Source organism: Artibeus jamaicensis, unplaced genomic scaffold (genome assembly GCF_021234435.1).
Source record: "Artibeus jamaicensis isolate MK-2021 breed Jamaican fruit bat unplaced genomic scaffold, CSHL_Jam_final contig_490, whole genome shotgun sequence".
NCBI classification, from domain to species: Eukaryota; Metazoa; Chordata; class Mammalia; order Chiroptera; family Phyllostomidae; genus Artibeus; species Artibeus jamaicensis.
In genome coordinates this window covers 2,051,103-2,076,588 of record NW_026521861.1, presented here as the reverse complement: position 1 = coordinate 2,076,588, position 25,486 = coordinate 2,051,103, and the positions used below count along the sequence as shown (strand labels likewise).

At 40.4% G+C, this 25,486-nt stretch overlaps 1 protein-coding gene across 9 annotated transcripts in view; it reads right to left on the bottom strand.

The window, feature by feature from the left end:
• GBF1 (golgi brefeldin A resistant guanine nucleotide exchange factor 1) overlaps positions 1-22,650 on the bottom strand; it is a 125,086-nt gene extending 102,436 nt beyond the window's left edge. For 8 of the 9 annotated variants that reach the window (XM_053668584.1, XM_037159437.2, XM_037159441.2 and 5 more), the window contains exons 1-3: positions 22,399-22,650; positions 10,618-10,723; positions 8,779-8,845 (exon numbers count right to left, since the gene is read on the bottom strand). In XM_053668584.1, coding sequence (XP_053524559.1) covers positions 8,779-8,845; positions 10,618-10,713 — 163 coding nt within the window. In that variant the 5' untranslated portion in view covers positions 10,714-10,723; positions 22,399-22,650. Of the gene's footprint in view, positions 1-8,778; positions 8,846-10,617; positions 10,724-11,137; positions 11,193-22,398 lie in introns of those variants that run through there. The other variant, XM_037159438.2, reaches the window with a different exon arrangement.
• Between the last annotated feature and the right edge of the window lie 2,836 nt (positions 22,651-25,486).

Genomic DNA, 25,486 nt, shown 5'->3' with positions numbered 1-25,486 from the left:
GAGAGAAAAGACAAATGCACTCACTCTTTCCATAAACATATTCAGTATCACTCTAGAAACTGAGGTGACCAATTAAGCATCTATGAACATAAAAGGTGGTCAGAGGGGCAAGGCTGAGACAAATAACACTACTATCTCTCCTAACAAAACTGCACACTGAATTTCAAACATTTGGCTTCTTCTGAAACCCTCCTGGCACTTGCCCTGAGTTTGAGTGGGTGGAAAAAAAGAAAGGGACTCTGCCGGTTCTCCTTGTTAAAAACAAAGCAGCAGCTGGCTTTTCCTCTTTTTACCCATCTGACTGCTGTCATAGCAAGTTGGGCACATACCCAGAGAATAATTTCAGGCCTCTAAAGAGGTGACTGTGTTAAAAAGAATAATGGCAATGAGAACAATACCAGCAACTTTAACACCCACCACAGGCCACACCATCACACTATCCCTACCCTTCCTTAACCTCTTTTAGAAATTAGGTTCCTTTGCCTCTGCCTTTGAGAGCCCAGCTATTAAGAATGACTCCCCCCCTCTTCTTACAACCCCGTTTCAGATACATACAGTGGAAAATGCGCCACTAGTTCTGTGCCAGAGGACTAGTCCTGATGTTTGAGTTTGAGTTTGAGTATTAGGAAGAGAAAAAGGGAGAGCTGGACTCATAAGGAGCCAGATTACGCAGAGCTACATTTTCTCGAGAAAGTAATTTTCTAACCCCAAAGATAAATAAATGTTTGGAAGAACTTCTTTGTTTAGAAATGTCAAGTGAAGAGGATTCAGATCAGTTGGGAAAGGCCCTAGTATAAAAAAAAATGACAAAGTCAAGTCATCAAAATACAGGCCCCTTGGAGCTACATTATTGATATAGCTAACACCTGGGGAATGAAGAGTCACAGTATTTTTACTCTAACTGCACTAAAATGCCCACAAATCTGATGCCAATCAAGCTACTACAATTCTAAGATGCCAAAGTCGGTCTGACTCAAACTCAAGTCATATCCTAATGAGTTACTCAATAATCTCCAAATTAATATAGTCTTATATTTTACTATAGAACAAGAAAAACAAAAAGGGCATTGGAAATAAATACTTACATGCTCGTCCAACCCTGCCTCTTCTCACACTCAGCCCACTGCATGAATTTGTATGCCAATTTTTATTAACTTGATTCTTTTAGCCTCCACTTAGGCCTTAAACAATTCATAAGCTCAATTCCAAGAAGGACAAAGCTCATTCTTCTCATACAGATTAATAGTGATATATTGTTTACTCTACTATTTCCCAAACCATAAGCCCCTACCAAAAAAAGCAAGAAGAAAGAAGAAAGAAGAAGAGCCCTGGCTGGTGTGGCTCAGTAGACTGAGCACCAACCTATGAACCAAAGGGTCACCGGTTCGATTCCCAGTTAGGGTACACAATTCCCAGTCAGGGCACATGCCTGGGTCACAGACTAGGTCCCCAGTGGGGGGCTCACAGGAGGCAACCACACATTGATGTTTCTCTCCCTCTCTTTCTCCTTCTCTTCTCCTCTCTCTAAAAATAAATAAATAAAATCTTTTTTTAAAAAGTGAAAGTATGCATTCACTCAGTATGGGAGATAACTCTAGCAAAAAGTTTTTCAAGTAATATATCTTTACTCAACCTTCTTCTATACAGTGACTACTAAAATTTCTTTTCCTTATACCTCCCCGTCTTCCAATTGAAACATTAAAATTCAGGTATGAGGCATCCTTGGAGAGTTTCACTTCTACTTAGAAGGCTATTTCTAAGAGGCCTAGGCCAGATAAATGTTAAGTATTAGTTCCTCACAGGTTGGCATCCGGACTCTGTTTGAATGTTCTCTGTAAACCTCTGGAGGTTATATAGATTCAAACCTCCTAGCTCAGACTCTTAATTCACAAAGCTTGAGATAGACAGTATCTTACAGGTGTGTTTGTCCAGGATAAACTATATTTAAATAAATTCCTAATATATCCACTTTCTCCAGGCACCTGCTTCTCTCTCTTAAACTCAAATACACCATATCTTGCTGTCCAGGTAAGCTCAATAAAGAAATAGCCTATCCCTCAGAGTTACTCTAAGCAATCCACCAATGACTTTGGGAATATCTAAACTCTCGCAAGCATGGTTTTACATGAGAAAGTCAAATTAGCAAATGTATAAGCTATAATTTCTGTTCATTTCTTTGGCTTGTTTCATAAGCAAAGGTAAGAGTTGGACCAAGAAAAGATGGCAAGAGATTACTCTCTTTCAATATCATCCCCTCTATACCTGATAGGGACCCATGTGGCATAGAGTAAAGGACACAAAGGTTATCCTGAAATGGTCATCTAGAACTACTAGTCTTGTAAACCAGAGGCTATGAGGGCAGGAAGAAAGTCTGCCTGCTTGTCAACTGTGAGAGATCCAATGCCTAAGTGCCCAAGCAAAATGCCTGCCACATAACAGATAGTCAATAACTATCAGTTAGAAGCAATTCAATAAGCCAGACCTAGAAGGAATCCAAATCTTGGTGGATCCCAGAAAGATATCCAAGAAGCTAAAACAGTTCCATAATTATTACCTGTGCTTATACTGGACCTCAAGATCACCTTAGTCTTATGCCGAATACCCTCATTCCTCAGAGATCCTCATAATTTAAAAGGCCTGGGGTTAAAGTTCCAAAGGCAAACTCACTACCCACCCCAACACCACCCCCAACATACACACCACTAAGAAGTCTTCCTCAAACCCTGGCCCTGAAGGCTTTAAAGTCATTAAGAGGTCATTCCTGCCCTCACTGGTATGGCTCAGTTGATTGAGCATCCTTCCACAGAGCAAAAAGTTGCTGGTTCAATTCCTGGTGAAGCTCAAACGGTACTGAGGCTTGCAAACACTTGTCTAGTCTGGGAACAAAGAAATCAAAGACCACAGACCATATCAGCTAGAAGGATTCTTTTAAACTATCTACTCTCTTCAGACCTAAAACCAAGAGTAATGTCAAGTATCCTGATATTTCACTTTCCCTTCTATCCCCTAACCCATGCCACAGATCTTACCATACAGACTAGCTATGAGACTGAAGATACCTCTTTGCAAGAACCCCCACAAGATCTCTAGAAGGATAAAAGGAAAGGTGTCTTTGGAATCTAAGCCCATGGCAGGGCTTAGGCAGATGTAAGGGAGAGGCAGTGGTCCTTCTGCCCCTAAGGCCAGGACACCCCAGCCCTGCAGGCAGCACAGAGTTAACTACCCACCCGCTTTGAGAAGCACAAAGGTACATCACTGCAACATGCCTAACATTTACATTGCCTCTCTCTGCTCATTAAACAGGTTTTGGTTAAATAATGAACAAACTGTATTACAGACTCCGATGAGAATTCCAAAATTATAAATCAACTGGGAAAGCCCAAAGGAGCAGACAGACAGGGAGGGGGGAGAAAGATAATATTGACTAATATAAAGGGCGCAGCTTGACAGTGGATATTCCTGCCACACCTGATCAAACACACTCTGTGGGGGGAGGGGAAAGAGAGCAAGAGAGGGAAGATGGGACAAGACAGGCTGAAATTTGCAACCGGAAAAGATTAAAATGGATTCTTTGGGGATAGAGAAAATACATAATATATATTACTATAAATGCAAAACTGTACTAAAAGCTAACTCAAATGTCAAAGATTACAGCTTGAATAAATTTAAATATAACAGCCATGTGCTTCTGGAGTTAATGAGAGAGACATAAAAGGACAAACTGGGCCAGGGGGCTGAACAGAGCCTTATGCTGCCTTTGCTGGACAATGGGTTTAAAGCACAGCATCGAATACAGTAGAGGCCTCCCTCCACAGTTCTGAGCCCTGAGAAAGAACTGGTAAAGTCCATCACTTTTCCAACCTACATTAGCTGTTTTCAAAAACTAAGGTATAATTCATATTCCATAAAATTCACCCTTTTGAAATAATAAAATTCAATGTTTTTTAGTATATTCTCAGAGTGCTACAACCATCACCACTATCTAATTCCAGAACATTTTCATCACCCCAAAAAGAAACCTGTACTCATTCTCCACACTTCGTCCCCACCCCTAGCAATCACACAGCTGCTTTAACTTCTTCAGAATAACCTCCTAAAAGGATTCATAAAAGGGGCAGCAATCAAGTCTCACTGGTGGTGAGCAAAGACTTTATCCAAAGTAGCAACTTCCAAATTTTGCTCTTTGGCACCCTGTATCTTCCAAGTGCAACCTTGTCTTTAGATTCGGTATTAGAGTATTCTACTACTCTAAATGCTACAGAGCATGAAGTCATCATGCAGTTTGGGCAAATACTGACTCCAAATGTGGTCCAGAGATATATATCTGTGAGAATAACAGGTATGGACTTATTTCCTTCATAATACTCTCAGATAATATTCCAGAAGGAATAGATAGTGCTTATATATGTAAATGATCCTTTATTTACAAGAAAAGAAAAAAAATCATTTTGGTTTTGACAATGTCCAATGAAGCACCTATTTCCAACAGAACTATTCTTAAACAACTAAGCCAGGAGAAAGCCTAGAAAAATGCAAATAGAAGGCCTTTGTAAAAACAGACCATGCCCAAGTCAGTTTCATGAATTAAACTGAGTGGAAGTCCTAGAATTCCTGCCATACCTCCTCCAATCTAAGCAGTACACCATTTCTAGTCACATAGCAAGAGCAGTCTCATTAGTTACTCTCTCCAAGTTCAAAACCCTTTCCCAGCCTCCAACCATTAACAGGCTTCCAAGAAAGCAGTCCTCCTGACACTGCCAATCAGAAAAATCTGTTTGTTTCAGTAAAAAAAAAAACCCAAAAAATTGGTCATGGATTGCAGAGTCCAGGACCACAGGAGCAGCTGACCCATAAACCTGCTTCTAGAAGCCAGCACTTGTGGGGGGCTCAGAACCAATCAAAAGGCCATGAAAAAGCCCTGGCTGGTGTAGCTCAGTGGATTGAGCGCGGGCCTGAGAACCAGACAATCGTGGTTGGATTCCCAGTCAGGGCACATGCCTGGGTTGCAGGCCAGTTCCCTGCAGGCCACTTCCCAGCAGGGGATGCACGAAAGGCAACCATACATTGATGTTTCTCTCCCTCTCTCCTTCCCTTCCCCTCTAAAGATAAATAAATAAAATCTTAAAAAAAAAAAAAGGCCATGAAATGCCCTATTTCGTATCTTTTTCTGTCATTTTCTCAGGCAGGTCATAGCTAAAACCCAAGAACAATGAGGCAACCTTGAAAGGCACAATTTCAACATTTACCACACTGTTGGCCCCTAGAAAATACTCACACCTTCTTTCTTTCTCTAGAGGAAAGCTTGGTACAACCCAGGTATGTTCCTAGCACCACTAACAGAACTAGCTTCTCAGCACATTCTGGGTTTTATTAGTTTCACACAGCAGATAATATGGATGCCTAACCCTAGGGTGTAAGAAAATTAGGCAGCAAACTCAACTTGGTAGTTCTTACATGGTCTATCCACCACCAAGTCCTGGACTGTACTACTCACCAAAGACATGAGTTCAAATCTCAGGATATGTCAGGAAAGAGAAAACAAGTATGGGATATGGATTGGCTGGCAAACAGGAAATGTGGCTGTCAGGACAGCAGCACCACCTCAGCTCCTCAATGTCCAAAGAGTGCCCAAAAGGCCTGTAAGGCTACTCTGGTCTGATCTCAGCCATTTTAGGGTGTTCCCAACCCATACAACAATCCCAGGCTATGTATAAAATGTTTGCCCAGACTGATGGGTGTGGCTCAGTTGGTTGGGCGTGGTCCCACAAAGCAAAATGTTGCAGGTTCGATTCCAGTTTAGGGCACATGCCTGGGTGGGTACATGTGAGAGGCAGCTGATCAATGTTTCTCTCTCACACTGATGTTTCTCTCTCTTTTTTTCCCTCCCACCCCCCTCTCTAAAAATAAATAAATAAAAATTTTAAATGTTTGCTAAGTGTTTCCAAATACATTCACTTGTTTAATCCTCTTAACATCTCTTAGATAGTACTCTGAACTCTGACCCACCAAGAAAGTTATAAATACCTACTCACTATATTTTCTTTCTTATTTGAGTATGTAAGATTTATCTGTAAGGTAAAAAAAAAAATCTGTGCAAGCAGCCAACTATTTCTAAAGCATCGAAGTCACTTATAATATAAGGCATAAAGTAAGAACCTGGCACCTAGTTGCAACATTCACCCTGCTAACTAGCCAACAACTACCTCCTCTATACTTGATCCTTCTTGGCTAACACTTCCAATGCTTTTTAATAGCTTGGCATTTGCTCCTTTAAAGAAAACACATAGAGAATCCTTAGATAACTTCAGCCAATGTTTAAGAAAGTAAAAATGAATTATTTTTCTCCAAATATTCTTTTATATTCCTCATGAAAAGGAGGAAATGTATTTGTTTGTTTACAGTTATTTAATTTACATAAGTCTAAAAAACAATTTCCTGCCCTGGCTGGTGTAGCTCAGTGGATTGAGCACGGGCCTGCGAACCAGACAATCGCGGTTCCATTCCCAGTCAGGGCACATGCCTGGGTTGCAGACCAGTTCCCTGCAGGCCACTTCCCAGCAGGGGATGCATGAAAGGCAACCATACATTGATGTTTCTCTCCCTCTCTCCTTCCCTTCCCCTCTAAAGATAAATAAATAAAATCTTGAAAAAAATAAAATAAAATAAAAGTAAATAAATAAAAAACAATTTCAATTGTGGCCGTAGATATGTTACTAGCTAAAACCATTCCAGGAATATAACATTTGTCTTTTACAGTCTGCACAGCAACACAGCTCTGAGGCTTTCCCTTTTAGTCTCTATCGCCCCCCACTCCTTGCTTTGAACAACCCAAAGAAAGGTATTTAAAAAAAAAAAAAGGTATTGAGGCTTGCCTCCCCCTGAACACACATATATATACACATATAAGGTACTTCCTATGTATATTCTCCTCCAATTGTATGAACAGAAGCAATACAAAACAGGGTACTAAACCAGGCATTAGGGACCAGAATTCTAGTTTTGACTCCACCCCTTAGGATCAGTGTGAAATCAGCTAAATCACTTAAAAGGTCTCTGGGCTTCAACTTCATTCATAAAAAAGGACAATATATGCCAACCCACCCTTACAGGGTTGTGTACGAGTTCAAAAAGATAATAAACATGAAAGTGGATTTTAAAATTCTAAACATCCTGGCTGGTGTAGCTCAGTAGATTGAGCATGGGCTGCCAACCAAAGAGTTCCCAGTTCAATTCCCAGTCAGGGTACATGCCTGGGTTACAGGCCGGGTCCCCAATGAGGGCCATGTGAGAGGCAACCACACACTGATGTTTCTCCCCTTCTGCTTCTCCCTCCCTTCCCCTCTCTCTAAAAACAAATAAAATCTTTTAAAAAATAAAATAAAATTCTAAACAAATACACAGAGAAACCCCCCAAAAAACCAGAATTATCTTCTAGAGGTCAGGTGTCTTGTAGTACAGGCTTCCCCAGCTAGGTGAGTGTTCTAGGGACCCAGCTGCATCAGTGCACCAGCTGGCATTGTTGTGAGAAGCTGTGTTCAGCTTCAGTGAAATTTTTTTAAGACTCTTACATATCGGGAAGGGAGTGAGAAGGAACGGGAGAGAAACACTGGCCTATCACCCAGGCATGTGCCCTGACTGGGAACCGAACCCACAACCTTTCAGTTCATAGGCTGGCACTCCACTGAGCCACACCAGCCAGGGCACATTTATCCATTTCATGGTGGGTGATTTACAATAGCACCTGCCCACACCACGCCGAGTATTCAGCAGTTTTTGACCAAAAATGGCATGACCCTGGTGCCCTACTCTCCCTATTCATCCAATCTTGCCCCAATTGACTTTGTTGTTTACCCAGGTGAAAAAAGTCCTCAAAGGGAAAAGTTTTGCCAGTGTGGAAGAGGTGAAACAAAAAATGGCAGAAGCACTAAAAGGTATCAAAATTGACAAGTTCAAAAATTGTTTTGAGCAATGGAAAATACACCTCGATAGGAATATTGCATCATACAGAGAGTACTTTGAAGGTGGCTGAAATTTAAACACGTAAGAATAAATATACAACTTTTTATACACAATTAGACATTTATTATTTATTTTTATAAATAAATTTTGGGGGGGTTGGGTCCCCCTCAGTAAATATTACATATGCTCATTCTGATTAGGGAAACGAGGTAGGGGAAAAAATCCCGGGAACACATAAAGACTGAAGAACCTGCAGTAGAGAAAGCTAAGGCCCTAAAAGTGACAATGACTTTCTACAAGAAAAAGGTTTTGTTGCAAATACTAAAAACTTTATTTATGACACCAATATCCTACTTCATGGCATGCATGAGGTAGACAAAGAAAGTAGTTAAAACAAAACCAAAAAAAGCAACTAAAATAGCTTATAAATAATAAAGGAAACTTATCACTGCATGAATGCTGATTCCCCACTGAAGTGGGACACCCTTTTCCTAGGGACACTAGGAAAGGGACCAGAAATACAGTAAACCAGGAGCAATCAACACCCAAGGGTCAAGCCTGGATTGCAACCTTCTTATATATAACTCATTCATTTAAATATTATCTATGTCTGCTTTTGAACTACAATGCAGATTTGAGCAACTGCACAGCTGAGATGGCCTGCAAAGCCTACAATATTTACTTTACAAAAAAGTCTGTCCATCCCTGCAATAGCTTTTTATAGAAAAAGTTGTCTAGCCCTGCGGTAAATCAAACACATGTTTTTATTGTTTCTTTTTAAAACCAGGATAAGTAGTCTACATAGATGTGAGGACTTACCTGTTATACTGTTTAAAACCTCCTTTAGATGACTGAAACTATGCAGCAAAGGATCCCGTTCTTCATCCTGTAACACATAGGTTTTTTTTTTTAAGTCACTGTTGAACAAAGAGGAAAAGGGAAATAAAGGACAGATCATGGCTCTTTCTCTGATTTCAACCAGAAAACCCAGTAAATTTTTCTTTTTGGAAAAAAAACTAGCTATACATTTTTCCAATTCCTTAATCTCTTAATTCATAGAGGTCCTCTGGGCTTACCTAAATTAAATACTGAAATACTAATCAATACCATGACCACAGCACTCGAGCCACCACTGATTGCCAGGTCCTTCATATTTGCTATGGTCTGAATGTTTGTGTCACCTCAAAACTTACATGTTGAAATAGGAATGTCCAATGTGATGGTATCAGAAGGTGGGGTCTTTAAAAGGTGGAAAATTAGGTCATGAAGGCAGAACCCTCATGAATAAAATTAATGCCCTATAAAAGAGGCCCCAGAGAGCTCCCTTGCCCCTTCCACCATGTTGAGGACAGAATGAGAAGTCTGAAACCAGAAGAGAGCCCCCACTTGACCACACTGGCATCCTGACCTCAAACTTCTAGGCTCCAGAACTGTGAAAAACAAATTTCTGTTGTTCATAAGCTACCCAGTTTGTGGTATTTTGTTACAGCATCCCAAACAGACTAAGACATGTGTGCTATTCTATACTCTTCTTCTTCTTCTTCTTCGTACTCATTATATAATCACATGTATTCACTTCAAAGACAATTCCTAACACCACCTTACTTCTAAAACAATCTATTTTTATAAATGAACATGAGAAATTTCTAAATGCTAGGTTGGAAATGTCTAAATTTGTTTTTTACAATTGTGCCAAAAAGTGTTTTTGTACAACTGCGCAAAAAATATCCTGGAACATATGTATACAACAAAGAAGCCACCTTTATAGCAGGTAAATTTCTTATTCATCTGACTGGCAAGATATGGCCTACACTATAATACAGAAGCTTGCTGAACTCCCAAGGAATACCATCACCAAGCATACTCCATGTATAAATAACTAAACTAACTTAAATGAATTAGACAGCCCTAGGGAATTAAAACATAAGAAATCTTTCTGCCATTTTTAGGCATTTTAAAGAGGTCCCAGTGCCTGGCTGGTGTAGCTCAGTGGATTGAGCGTGGGCCTGAGAACCAGACAATCGCAGTTCAATTCCCAGTCAGGGCACATGCCAGGGTTGCAGGCCGATTCCCTGCAGGCCAGTTCCCAGCAGGGGACGCACAAAAAGGCAACCATACATTGATGTTTCTCTCCCTTTCTCCTTCCCTTCCCCTCTAAAGATAAATAAATAAAATCTTAAAAAAAAAAAAAAAGAGGTCCCAAACACTAGCTTAAGTTGTGTTACAAGAACAGTTAGAAGAATTGTATCAGGCCCTGACCAGGTAGCTCAGCTCAGCTGGTTAGAGTGTTGGTCCCACTATGCCAAGGTTGCAGGTTTGATCCCCAGTCAGCACACAAACAAGAATTAACCAATGAATATATAAATAAGTGGAACAACAAAGCAATATTTCTCTCTCTCTCTCACTCTTTCCTCACACCCCTATAAATCAAATTTTAAAAAACTGCTTTAAAAATAAAGAAAAGAATGGTTTCATCTTTTGGTTCTTAGAGGAAAAAAGGCAGCCTGTAAATTTGACACTAGTTGGAATAAAACACAAGGGTCCTTGAAATCAAGAACAACTCTGATTTCCTACTATTCTGATTATTACTAGGAAATTGATTACTGTTTTAACCATGCACGAATCAGTGACCAAGCCTTCTGCCCATTCCCCACTTACCAATGGAGTGTGGGTGCTCCATCGGGCATTTCGTTTGATGGCCCCAACCACTATGTTAATCTCCCCTTGAATGATGTAAATATTCTTATCCACCATCCTGGCAAACCTACCAAAACAGTTAAGAAAAAGTCTAGTTAATATTTGCTTACCCAGAACATATCCAAACTTAAATTTGTAGCTGGTAAGTTTAGAATTACAATTTAACTTTTCAGTACCAAGATTTCTGAAAGTTTAAGATGTAATTCAAAAAGCATCAATCCAGACAACTTCTCAAAGGCACCTCAACAATCTCTAGTAAAACATGTCAAATTCTTCAAAGTTAATTGTCCCCAAAAATCTCTCCTATGATGCCATTAGGTATGCAGATACATCTGTGTTTTAAAGATATATTATCAATATTTCAGATCTTCCTTTATTCTTCTTTATCCATTCAATAAATAATGAAGGTTCAAGCTAAAAAAAATGAAGGCTGTTAGAAAAATAGCCTTAGATTGGAACCATGGTTACAATGTCAACTTACAGACTATATCAATTCTGCCAAATCAGCTCCATAAAACTGGACAGCAGCAGTGATACAACCTTTGAAAAGTCCTGAAAAGTCAAGTTAATTTGCTTTTAGCAGGAAATCTCTAACAAGCAGACTGAAATGTAGATTCTATTTAAAACTACTTCTATATGAATTTCTGAAGAGAAGCTGAAAAACTATTTTAGCATTTTAAGTGCTCCCAACTTAATTACCACTTAACTACCATTTTCTTTGATGCCTAGAACGGCACTTAGAAAAGATTTAATTCTCTCCCCAGGTGAAATATATATATATTTAATTTCTTCTTGGCATAGGGAAACCCTAGAAGCATGTAAAACCAACTAACCACTTTCCATTATTTAGAACCCCTCCTCAGAAGGACAAAATTTGTTTAAAAAGTAAGGGGGAAAAAAGAGGGGTGGTGGTATATACAGTTAGACAAACATTTAGATCTGGCTAAAGGAAAGTTAAATAGTATGGCTATTAGGGTAAGTGAAAGAATTCCAGAAACGACTATACATAAAACATCTTTCAGAATGCTAAGGATACAAAACAAATAAGACATGGAAAAAGCAGTCAGACACATTGTATGACCACTAATGTAAAAACAAACCCTCTTGCAGAAAAGGCTAGATTTTGGTTTTTTTCTTTATTTCTTTATTTTTATTGTTGACAGTATTGCGGATGTCCCCATTTTTGCTCCACTGTCCCCTTCTCCCTAGATTTTTAGTTTTAAAAGTATTCAATGTTATCCTGACTGGTGTGGCTCAGTGGGTTGAGTGCCAGCCTGAGAACTGAAAGGTCATCAGTTCGATTCCCAGTCAAGGCACATGCCTGGGTTGCAGGCCAGGTCCCCAGATGGACGTGTGAAAGAGGCAACTGATCAATGTTTCTTTCCCTCTCTCCCTCCCTTCTCCTTTCTCTAAAAAATAAACAAAGTCTTCCTGGCTGGTATAGCTCAGTGGATTGAGCACCGGCCTGCGAACCAAAAGATGAAGGTTTGATTCCCTGTCAGGGCACATGCCTGGGTTGCAGGCCAGTTCCCAGCAGGGGCCAGTTCCCAGCAGGGGCCAGTTCCCAGCAGGGGATGCACAAGAAGCAACCATATATTGATATTTCTCTCCTTCTCTTGTTCCCTTCCCTTCTAAAGATAAATAAATAAAATTTAAAAAAAGAAACTATTCCTTAAAAAAAAATAAGTCTTTAAAGAAAAAAACACTTTGCTACTGATTTATACTTAATTTGTCTTAAACACACGTGCATGCACACACACATATATATATATTTTTTCAATATTGCCCTGGCTAGGTAGCTCAGTTGCTTAGAACATTCATTGTCTTGATACATCGAGATCGCAGGTTTGATCCCTAGTCGGGACACATACAAGAATCAACCAATGAATGCATAAATAAGTGGAACAACAAATCAATGTTCCCCTTTCTCTCTCTCTAATACCCCTCTCAAATCAATATATAAAAATTAAAATATAAAATAAAAAATTTTAAATGCAGGCCCGGCTGGTGTGGTTCAGTGGACTGAGTGCCAGCCTATGAACCAAAGGGTCACTAGTTTGATTCCCAGTCAGGGCAAATGCCTATTTTGCTGGCCAGCTCCCCAGTGGGGGACACATGAGAGACAACCACACATTGATATTTCTCTCCCTTTCTTTCTCCTTCCCTCCCCCTCTGTCTGAAAATAAATAAATAAAATCTTTAAAAAATTTTTAAATGCAATACGTTACATACAGTGAGATATAAAGAGTAATCTAAAGGCTAGTATTCAGTTTAAGAACAGTACAACAGAAGTTTCTGTGTGTCCTCCCTAATCATCTCCTCTCTTTCATTCACTATTCTAAATCTGATGTTAATAAACTTTTATGTTGTTGTATACTTTTACTTCCTCGGCATGTATCTTTAAACAATATATAGTACTGCCCTGCATTTTTATACTATATGTGACTAATATATTGTAAATATTCTGCGATTTGCCCTTTTCCCTGGAAACATGCCTGTGAGTCACCCATGTTGTTAAGTGAACTTAATATATTTTATACAGGTATATATAGATATATAAGCAGAATAAAAGGTCTAGGAGAATGTACCCCAACCTCAATAACCATAGTTATCTTTAGAGAAGGTATTTTGAAATCTGGGTATAATCAGAGAATATTCTAGCCTTATCTATAATATTTTAATTTTTTTTACCAGAATGTATTACCGTACATTTCTGCCCATAAAGCATTTACAGAATTCAGTGGGACCTAAAAGAAAACTAAACCAGAGATACACAGAAAAAAATGAATCCTGCCCTGGTTGGTGTGGCTCAGTGGATTGAATGCTGGCCTTCAAACCAAAGAGTCACCTGTTTGATTTTCAGTCAGGGCACGTGCCTGGGTTGCTGGCAGGGTCCCCTGTGGAGGGCGCATGAGAGGCAACCACAAATTGATGTTTTGCTCCCTCTCTTTCTCCATCCCTTCCCTCTCTCTGAAAATAAATAAATAAAATCTTTAAAAAAAATGAATCCAAGTAGCTCCAATAACATATTTTGCACAAGACAAGGCCCCCAGAAAGAGAAGTATGAAAAATACTATAATAAAAGGAAAACAGAACTCATACAAATTTTGTCCAGGCTCATAAAACCTCCCCCAATCCATAAAGGAATCCAACATAAGACAAAATTTATTTTATTCATTTATTTATTTTAATCCTCACCTGAGGACAAGTTATATTGATTTGAGAAAGAAACATCAATCGGCTGTCTCGCTCACATGCCCTGATCAGGAATCAAACCCCACAACCCTTTGGTGTACAGAACGATGCTCCAACCAACTGAGCCACCCAACCAAGGCAAGACAAAATTTATTTTAATGACAATTTAAATAAATAACTAGCTTAGTCTCAGAAAACAATCTGCTTTCCAAATGGTCTAGACATACAACAATGTTCTCTTCCTGAGAAGATTCAAAGATGAGAATATACAACTTTTCTTCTGAGGAGGAGGGGAACTGAGAAGAAAAAGAAATTTGAAAATAATTAAAAGCATCAGTAAAGATAAAAATCTCTAGTATCCCTCATCCTTAAATTATTTAGGCAAGATGAGTATGCTCTGCATCTCTGGAAGGATTTTTAAGAAACTCAGCAGTTGCCTCCAGAAAAAGGATCTGTGGACCTGGCTAGTGTAGTTCAGTGGATTGAGCACTGGCCTGTGAACCACAGGGTCAATGGTTCAATTCCCAGTCAGGTCACCTGTCTAGTTCCAGGTCAGGTCCCCCATGGCAGGGCACTTGAGAAGCAACCACACATTGATGTTTCTCTCCCCCCTCTTTCTCTCCCTTCCCCTGTTTAAAAATAAAATAAATAAAATCTTTAAAAAAAAAAAAAAAGAACCAGGGAACTGCAGAACAGGTGATAAGAAGACTTACTTTTCTCTATATTTTGTACCTTTTGAATTTTGTGTCACATACATATATTACCTACTACCTATTTTAAAATTTCAATTAACTCATTTTTAATTTAATTATTATTCAAGTAGTTTTCTGTCTTTTACTCCCATCCCAGCCCACCCCCCTAGTGCTCCCCACCTCCCTCCCTTAACTGATTTTTTAAATGAGTAGTCTGTTTAGAAAAGTGGTTGCATTATTCTATCTATAAATGACTAAAAGCAGCAAAGTTAATTAAATAACATTTACTTCAGTCAATCAGACATTCCTTAGCTCATGCTAAGCAAAATGCTAGGCACAGTCATACAGAATTGTCCCTGTATTGTGACCAACCCACAAGGAATTTATAATCTAGTAGATTAAATAAATCACATACATATACACACAAACTACCATATGTAATATCAATACATGAGTGACACATAGTGTTACAGGAGTGAAGCAAAGAATATTATTTCTGGTGGCAGCCCTACAAAGGCAAATGAAAGACAGGATTCAGGAAGTCGAAATTATAAGGAGAGAATGGCCTGAGTAAAGGCTTACAGGTAAGAAAATTCAGTGTGTATTTAGGGGATCAAGATTATTTCAGACTGGCTGGAACATTATTCCTAAGGCAGAACATTACCTCCTAATGTACTGGAGGTAAAACTAGAATAGCGAGTGGGGGACAAACTATGGAAGTCCTTCAATATAAGGTTATTACCCCATTTGCATATTCTGCACAAGACAGGGTCCCCTGAATACATATCATTGTACTTCATGGTAAAAATATTTCAGGGAGCCTAGAAAGGGAATTATAAAATAAAAATACTTAATTTCCCTTTCAAGAACTAAAAGAATGAGAGAAAACACTGATACTGAAAAACAACAGCAACAAGTAAACAACAACACTGTACTACAAATTGCAAACAAAGTGTTAATGGGACTAATTGATAACTATTAAAATCTACATGCTGTTTGGGAAGCTTCCTGGAGGATAAATTTTGAACTGGGATTCCAAATGAAATAATCAACCTAACATTTGATCAAAATTCATTAGGCACCAAAAGCTAACAACTTTCTAAGCTAGCAAAGATCTAAGCAAAAAAATATTGTATTAAACTTCTTTTCTTAGGGGAAAAAAAAACAGCTAGGGAATAAAAAAGGAATTATTTTCAAAGACTATGCAGAGCTGCCTAATCTCCTTCCAGCCTCTGAACACTTGTCTCTTCACCCAGGGAATCTTCCAAAGGAATCAGTTCTTCAGCTTCAAATGGGAAGCTCTGATGAACCACTTCCTGTCAGGTACCTGATGGCTCAGAAACCCTCCTCACAAGGTCACAAAGACCTGTGGAGACCACATATAAGTGTGGCAGAAAAGAACTTAAGGTTTCTCTTGTACCAGATATAACATGAGAAGGAACAACAAAAAAATACACACTAACATCCCCAGTCAGATAAAGCCCTTGACCCAGAGACTCTGAGCAACATACTCCTGTATCCTTTGAAAGACCTGTCTGTTTAAAGCTGGATCTGTAGCACTCAGAATGATGCTTTGCAGCATCCCTGTTATTCATCCCAAGAGGATCGAAAGAGGAGCTACTATAGCAACTGGCAACTCCCTCTAGATCTAAATAAAAGCAGGAGAAACAGAAACAATAAAGTGGACCCTTACTTCATGGAATACCAAAAATTCTATTTCAAATGAACTAAAGACTTAAACACACACACACAAAAAAAACCCCCACAAAACTTGAAAACTTTTAGAAGATAATATTTAAGAACATTTTCATAATCTCAGCATAGGGGAAAAGTACCTAAACAGGATACAAAAAACACAACCCATTTAAAAATTTGGTAAATTAAGCCATGTTAAAATTAAAGACGTTTAGTCCTGACTGGAGGCTCAGTTGGTTGGTTCTGTACAATAAAAGGTTGTGGGTTCAATCCTGGTCAGGGCACATACCCAGGTTACGGTTCAGTCTCCAATGTACAACCAATCAGTATTTCTCTCTCACATCAATGTTTCTTTCTCTCCTCTTCTCTCTCAAATCCATAAACATATCCTCAGGTGAGGATTTTTTTTTAAATTAAAGACACTTATTCAAAAGAGGGAAAACATAAATTACAAACTGGGAGAAAATATTTGTAACACATATCACTAATAAAGAAGCAATATTCAAAACATAAAATAACATCTACTAAACTACAAGAATAGATATATAGTCCTGGCTGATATGGCTCAGTGGACTGAGCATACCTGCAAACCAAAGGGTCGCCAGTTTAATTCCAGTCAGGGCACATGCCTGGATTGAGGGCCAGATCCCCAGCTGTAGGTACATGAGAGGCAACCACACATTGATGTTTCTCTCCCTCTCTTTTTCCCTCCCTTCCCCTCTCTCTAAAAATAAATAAATAAAATCTTAAAAAAAAAAAAGAATAGATATATAAACCGCCCCCCAAGACTGGCAAGAAACATGAATAGGCATTTTACAGAATAAGGAAATACAAACAGCAAATAAATAAATAAAAATATTATGAGCTTCATTAATAACCAAGAAAATTACAAAATAAGATTATAAAATGAACTACCATTTTACACTCCCAAAATGCATAAAAATTTTAATATGACAGTACTAAGAATTGGTAAAAATGCAGACCAAGTGGCTGGTAAGTATGTAAATTTTGATATAACTCATGGATAGTAATTTGGAATTATCTTGCAAAGTTGAAAAACTTCATATCCTATACTTCAGCAATAACACTGCCAAGACTATACCCCAGTGAAACTCACAAAAATTTAGAATAGTGGCTGGGGGAGAGGGGTGTGACTGTCAGGAAAGGGCATACAGGTGGCCTCAGTTTGGGTGATATTTTTTAAGCTGAGTGGAGGATACTGATGCCCCATGTATGCTATATATACAAGGTCTGTCCGGAAAAAGTACAGCCATTGTTAGTATAACAACAATGGTGTGTGCAACATCAATATAACCTGCAGTCAAGGAGAGTGGACTGCAATGTGCAAGCGTGAACAATGACAACTGCACTGTTCTAATCAGTGGGGGCCATAGATGCCACTGAGTAAGCCTGTGTACTATTTGGCTGTCGTATTCAAAGTGAGTGAGTGGAATAACAAATCTGCATCAGCCCTGGCTGGCGTAGCTCAGTGGATTGAGCACGGGCCTGTGAACCCAAGGATCGTGGTTAGATTCCCAGTCAGGGCACATGCCTGGGTTGCAGGCCAGTTCCCAGCAGGGGACACACAAAAGGCAACCATACATTGACATTTCTCTCCCTCTCTCCTTCCCTTCCCCTCTAAAGATAAATAAATGAAATCTGCATCAAATTTTGCACTGAGCTTGAACATTCTTCAGTGGAAACCATTCAGATGATTCATTCAGAAGGCTGCAGCTATGGGCAACTGATGATTGGCAGCTTCATCACACCAATGCGCCCTCTAATGCATCACATCTCACGTAGAGTTTTTTGGCAAAACATCAAATCACCCAGGTGACTCAGCTCCCCTAAAGCCTAGATTTGTCACCCTGAGACTACTGGCTTTTCCCAAAACTAAAATCACCTTTGAAAGGGAAGAGATTTCAGACCATCAGTGAAATTCAAGAAAATATGACAGGGCAGCTCATGGAGATAGGGAGAACTGTGTGAGGTCCTGAGGTATCTGCTTTGAAGGGAACTGAGGTGTCATTGTCCTATGTACCATGCTTCTTGTATCTGGTATCTTCTACAACAAATGTCTCTATTTTTCATATTAAATGACTGGATAATTTCTGAACAGACTTCATGTTCTTTGTATATATAAAATAGTCTAAGAAGTTCCTTCTTTTTGTTTATTTATTTTTAATAGTATTTTTATTTATTTTTTTAAGATTTTTAACTTATTTTTAGAGAGAGGGGAAGGGAGAGAGAAAAAGAGTGACGGAAACATCAATGTGTGATTGCCTCTCATGTGCCCCCACACTGGGGACCTGGCCAGTAACCCAGGCATGTACCCTGACTGGGAATCGAACTGGAGACCCTTTGGTTCACAGACCAGTGCTCAATCCACTGAGTTATACCAGCCAGGGTGTAATAAAAGATTTTGCAATAAAAACAAAGGTATTATTTGTGCTGACCCTGTATATAATTCTTTACGTTATTGTCAATTCTTCACACATGTTTCTATATTATTTTCTTTGGTTCTAGCTGTCATTAGTATACCATTATTTAAGCTAATTTTTTCCTTAATTGCTTTTAAAAGCTGTCCTTAACAAATTAGATATTAGATTTTCCAAAGGCAAAGACTCAAGGTTTTTTTTTTCTTTTTCATATGATTTTGTGTCTAGTATAGAGCTCTGCAAACCAACAGAACACTGATGGGTTTTCTGAGAGGGTAGAAGGTACCAGGGAGCTGAACAACCCTCAACTAGCCCTTCCAAGGTTTATCTTCACTCCATTTCTCAAACGTTCCAGAGGAACACTAAAGATGCAGAGTTTACAAGGTTTCCAGAGCTGGCCAAAGAACACACCATAGTTGCGCTTTATTGAAAGTAACCAAGAATTACTGTACTAGGAAACTTACTGGGCTCAAGAAATTTACACAAAGGGTGGAGGAAACAGAAAGTCAATCCAGGAAAAAAGCTGGTGCCCTGACAGAACAGGACTGGAAAATCCTCCCAAACCTGATAATCAGGTAACCAATGTACCTCACCTCTGCCACGGCACCTTCTCCTTCTAGAGATTCTGAGTTTATCCCAAGAACTATATTGCAAGGTGAGTCAGTAAGATATGGCCAAAACTGTTCAAAGATGTCCCTTCTGCCAGGTAGAAGATGAAAAGTAAAACAAGGCTTCTCTCACTCATCTCTTAAGTACTCAGGGCACCCACGGTATGAGGGTGACTGAGGAGGACAAAGATAACAAGTTAGTCTGAGTGAGTATATAATGAGGACTGCAGTCTCACAAGTCCTGCCCATCTTGTATATCAGGGGTCATCATCCACTGTCATGGGGCAAAATCCAGTCCACAGACATATTTTGTTCCACCTGCAAAGGTTTTTTAAAAAAGTAACTAGTTGCCAACAATTTCAAACCCAATGATCTGAATTTCCTATTTCTTCTCAAAAACAGGAAAACTGGGCATACTGTGTCCACATTCCAGTACCACTGCAGTCCCCATTACATCCTAATACATTCTTACCTGGCTCACTTCCATCATTTACCTGCTTGGTACTCGGGCATTTGAGTTTGTAATCCTGGTTTATATAGTGGCAGCAAATCATTACTCCCATGATCACTTACTTCCACTACAATCGGGACTCCAAATCTGCTCTATTATATTTTCATTTAATTAAACAATTACTGTTGGACATACTGACAGAAAAGAGGAACGATAATAGCTGAACAGCTGCCAATTACATTTACATAGCTCTTCCAGCCTGAGGGTAAAATAAACCTTCCCTGTCCTTCAATTCAGCCCTACCAACACCCCAATAACATCATCATTCTAATTTGTCACACCAGGAATGTTTGTCACACTACAGGAACAGACTGTGATCAAGCAACAGAAGTGGTATATAGAGGCTACAATAGTCTTTCCACTGAGTACCATATTAATGTTGAGTGTGTCCTCAAAAGCAGGGACTGTGTCTTTTTCCACTCTAGCTGTCCACAGTAGCTGGTCTAAGTACCTTGTCCATGAAGTTATTGCCTAAAAGTGGTAGTCATTCTGCCTTCTGAAACACAAGAAAGTGAAATAGCAGTGGAACTCTGAGAACTACAAGTTGAACTAGGATTGGTGCCCAGCTACTCATGAGAAGTGTCTGCAACCTGAGTTCCCACTGTGCCAATGAGCATCACTTTAAGATTAGCACATACAGTCTACCAGCCACCTTTAAAAAAAGCTCAAACCCAAGTCTTGAAAAAGTACACATTTTCTGATTTGGGGTGGGGATAGGGGTGAAAAACTATTCCTATATAGAAAATGACTTTTTTTTTAAGTAAAAAAAGGGAAAATCTTTCAACTCAACAGGGCTTAACAGGGTATATCAACCCGATGAGCAGGGCTGCCCCATCACACTAGATACTTCCTGGGCTATGTCATTTCATTAGCCACTTTCAACTACTTTTTTGAAAATTCTGCAACTTATATCATCAACTTAAAATGCAAACAGTTGCCTATACCATTCCCATCCCACTTATTTTAAGTTAATAAATGTTATCCCAACACACACACACAATTTCAGCAGGGGAGCAAGCATTAGGTAGAAATACAGTTCAGTCACTCTGGATTCTAGATAGCTTTCCCTTCTGACGCAATGAGGTTTGACTCCTTGGTACTACACCTCACCATGCACAAGTACTGACTGTCAGGAGCAGAACCATATCACAACTTAGGATCATATACTCAAACTAATACTAGGTACAGATAACATTTACTGAGTGTCCACTATATGCTGAAAGGCATTAGACTGATACGGCTTTATCCCTACTACATCCTCTATCTAGGCCACTGCACATACCAGTATATGCTACTGCTTTTAAGGAGTAAGCTGAACTGAGCAATCCCAAAACAGACCTTTTCCATTGTATCCACCACGAGGCCCACAGCGGTGCCCTGGGTACCTGAATTAAAGGCATACAAATTTCTTCCCTGTCTGGATAGCTCAGTTGGTTAAAGCACTGTCCCCAATATGGCAAGGTTGCAGGTTCAATCCCCAGTCAGGGCACATACAAGTATCAACCAATGAATGCATAATTAAGTGGAACAATGAATTGATGTTTCTCACTTTCTCTCTAAAATTAATCAATCAATAAAAAAATGTTAAAAGGCACACAAATTTTTATGTTGTGCATATACACTATTACTCATTTCTAAGTTACTCTTTACCCTTGGGGTACTTTAAGGTTTACAATACATCAATTTATCATATGTCATCACAGTGCCATAAACTATACTTTTGGGGGTTATGTTCCATCATTCACTCTGCTGTCCTGACCCTACACTTTTAAACTGCCTGAACATCTCTTATGACTCTTCTTACCCACTAAAAATAACAGGCCAACAGCACTAAACTTCACCACTCTTCAAATCCCTCTCTGCTTTCCACCAAATATGTCATCAAAGACTGACTTCCTTATGATTGACCCTCATCTCTTTAGGCCAAGTGAGAAGACCAGGGGAGAAAATGCTAATCAAAAATATACACCAGGAGCCAATATCTGTAAAACAGATTGTGTAAAAGAAGAAACAAGCTCATACACAGACCCAGACTGGCATTTGAGCCGCCCTATGGGAAGAAGGCCTCTCAGAGCCCAGGTCCCCACACTGCTAGCCTCAATCCCTGCACACCTCTCCTCACTACCGGAGTCTACGTTGCACGAGTTCATCACCCAATATTAATGAAGCAGTTTGGCTGAGTTAATGTGACAGTCACACAGAAGTGGACGCTGTACACAATCTGAAGAGACCTTCATATCTAAGGTCTAAAAATCAACCCTGAAAAGCAGATACTGCACAATGCTCTTTAGAGTGCAAAAAACTCAGGAAGGAAGGAGCTAAAGGTTAGGTTAAGTCTGGGAACATAGGAAAAAGGATTCGGGTATCTGCAAGGGATCAGAAATCAAAGCTTAAGTCGCCCCACCTGCGACAGGGGCCTGACCTTTGCCCCCTACATTCCTCCCAGTTGCCCTTCCACAACAATCTCTCCCTCGTCTTAACCCTGCCGCTGCGCACTTAACCCACCCCGGCTCGTCCGATTTAAAGGTCCTCCTCCCCTTACTCCCTACCACGATGTCAGAGCGGCCTTCACTACCCTGGAACTCAGAAGAGACTTCGCTGACCTGTCAGCGGATCCAAAATGGCGGGGCCTAGTCCCAGGACCCGCAGCCGCTGCTCATGTCCAGCCCAGGCCCGGGCCCCGAAGGCGTCTCTAAGCGGCACCCCTGGCTGTGATGGCAGATGGGAAAAAGGAAGTAATCCTTTTCCTGAAAGTTGAGGCTGTAGTCAGGGGCCGCACAGAGGCCGGTAAGACTCGGCCAGAACGATGGTGGAGCCGGCTACCTTCCCTGTCAGCTCACTGACGTGGTAACTAGCCTCAGTCTATCCCGCTGCCTGGTAACTGCGCGAGCCTTGCCGCGCACAGCCAATCATAACTTTGCGCCGTGAAAAGTGGCATTCCAGCTATCCAATCGAAGAAAGAAAATTGGCTTCGAGAGGTGGGTTGTGCCTAAAGCGGTGAGGTTACAAGCGAAAGAAAAGTGTAGGTAGGAGACAACCAATGGATACAAGGACTCTCTGAGTGACAATAATAAAAGCCAATAAAAGAGGAGATATTGTGCTGGGTGGTTGGAGAGGTGGAGTTAACTAGAGTTCGGTTGCAACGCAATTTGGCAGTATCTGCTGGGCATCATGGGGAGGAAAGCCACGATTTGCTGGAAAGGGGGCGGGGTACATTTTGAGACCCAGAGCGGGCGACTCTACTCCCTTATCCCTGCCCTGCCCAGGCCACTTTCTATCAAAGTCACCTAGACTAAAATCGTGCCCTTTAAGGGAACATTTCAACACGAGTATGGGTTCCCTCCATACTAGGCCCAGTCCCACAATTTATTCCATCCTCTCCTCGCACACTCTCCCCACTGTCCTGTCTGGCTTTTCATGGATATGTCTGTTCCATTCCAGCTGTTTCTGTGTCTTGTGCCCCATTCCTATCATGTAGAAATAGAAAAACTGAGAGGTGGCAGAAACCTTGAGTATCTAATTCAGGTCTCTTTATTTTATACAACAGGAAACTGAGTCCAAGAGTGGAAAGATGGATCCCACGTTTGCATAACTTTTTACTGGCAGAGCAGAGAGACTAACCCAGGTGTCCTCACCTCCAGTTCAGTTTTGATTTTCACTGCCTTTCATTATCTTTTAAAAAAATATCACCCGTAATTCTTTTTTTATTGTAATTGTTCAAGTACAGTTTTCTGCCTTCCCCCCGCCCCCCTTTCACTATCTCTTATGCCCTAGACTATCAGGCTGTGACTTGCAGCTCTGCCTCTCATACTAAGCCTTGGACACTCTTTAACTACCAACAAAGCTAATCACACTGGTTAGTCCACATCAACAGTGACAGGAAGCTGAAGCCTTTCCTGTTTGCCTTAGAAATACTAAGAAGCCTAAAGGCTAGATGCCCACATCAGTCTTCCCTCTCCAGGTGCCTCTCCTCCTGCAAGAGATGATAGAGGTTGCTAGGATATTTACAATTACCTGAAAGTGAGAGTGTGTAGGAAAAGGACAGGGGGATGGGTTTTCTCCTTGCAGACTGACTACTGAAATTTCCTGCCTGTTTTCTAGAATGGAGCCCAGGATTCCCTGCAGACCTGAAGAGACTGCTGGGAAGCAGTGAAAAGATTATGCAAACCCTCTTCCAATTTTTGCGTGATCCAAATCCAGGGAAGTGCTACACCTAACCCCATAGAAATGCAGTCTTGAAACCAGACATCCAAAGACTATCCATGCAATAGGATTCTCTAATTAGAAGAACTCATCAGACTTCACATCAGACCTGCAGAACTCCTTAGCAGCTCCCTGCACTTGTACATTGGGCTCCTGGTCTCTGGGTCTAACTGAGGATCTTGCCTCTTTCATCCAAAGAGAGAAGATACAACCACCATAGCACTTCTTTCCAGGGTATCTCTAAGCCATTATCCACTTTCATCTGAATATTGGGATTTGGTCTCCTGGTCTATATCAGATTAAGAGGTCCTAAACAGCCAAAAATTGGAAAATCCTTCAAGTGGGCCAAAACTCCCTACTCCCCCATCTCCACTCCCACATATTTCCAAAAATTAATCAGCCTAAAAGCATGAATGAGATTATGTGTTAGTGATGAGGAGAGAGATGACAATGTCCTAGCCCCTCTTAACCTTCATCTTAACTTCCTTACCAGATAGAACATCTCCCTCTTAGATTTCAGTATAGAGTTCCCACATTATTAGAAACATGGGGGGAGACATGGTACTTGTCCTCCTAAATCTTAGCATCATAGGGGACAACATATAAGATGGTCACTTCAGTATAGAGGGTATGCACAGGAGAGTTGTGGGAGCAAGAGGGTGGCCATCTGGCTAACTTGGGAGTTCAGGAACAGCTTCCCAGAGAAAATGAGGCCTCAGTGGAGCTCAAGAGGATGATTAGGAATTGACCAGATGAAGACTAGTTGGAAATATGTTACTGTCAGAAGAAAGGCCAGAGGTGTGCAGGAGTCTATTAGGAGATTGGAGATTAAGACAGTCAAATCCTGAAAGTTCTGTATGCCAGACAAGGGAGCTTGACATTTATCCTGAGGGCTCAGGAGCCATTGAAGGGTTTTAAGCAGAGACATGACTGGTCAGATTTATCTTAGGAGCATGTTGTATGACAGGGCTTAGGCCCTCAGGGGCACTCAAACAACCAATCTGACTCCACATGTTCCTTTGGGACATCTGTTCTATTCCTTGCAACTTTCTAACTAGCAAGCACCAAGGCCACACCTTGCTCACAGAACTGAATGTGGTATCACCAAGGAGAAGCTAGCCCTGTTAGGGCTGGAAGAGCATAGCCTGGGCAAGCCGAAAGTGCAGACTCATAGGGGAACTGCCCAGGCCTCTGACGAGTGCCCAGTCCAAGCCCTGAGATTCAGTGACAGCCTCCTTTAACTTTTGGGGATGCGTGGAGGCAAAGGAGTGATAATTACCTCTCCAAGGTCACCCAGTGATGATGTGCTTGGTGGCAGGGTTAGAATGATGCTTTGGTTTGTTTCATTCCAAACTCTGCTTCCTCCACAAAGCCGCCTTCCTTGGAGGAGAGAAAAAGCGGGAAGAGGGCGGGAGATAGCCAAGAAGAGAAAGGAGAGAAAGATGTGAGGGAACAGAGGAGCTGAAAGAAAGAGACACTAGTCTTTCA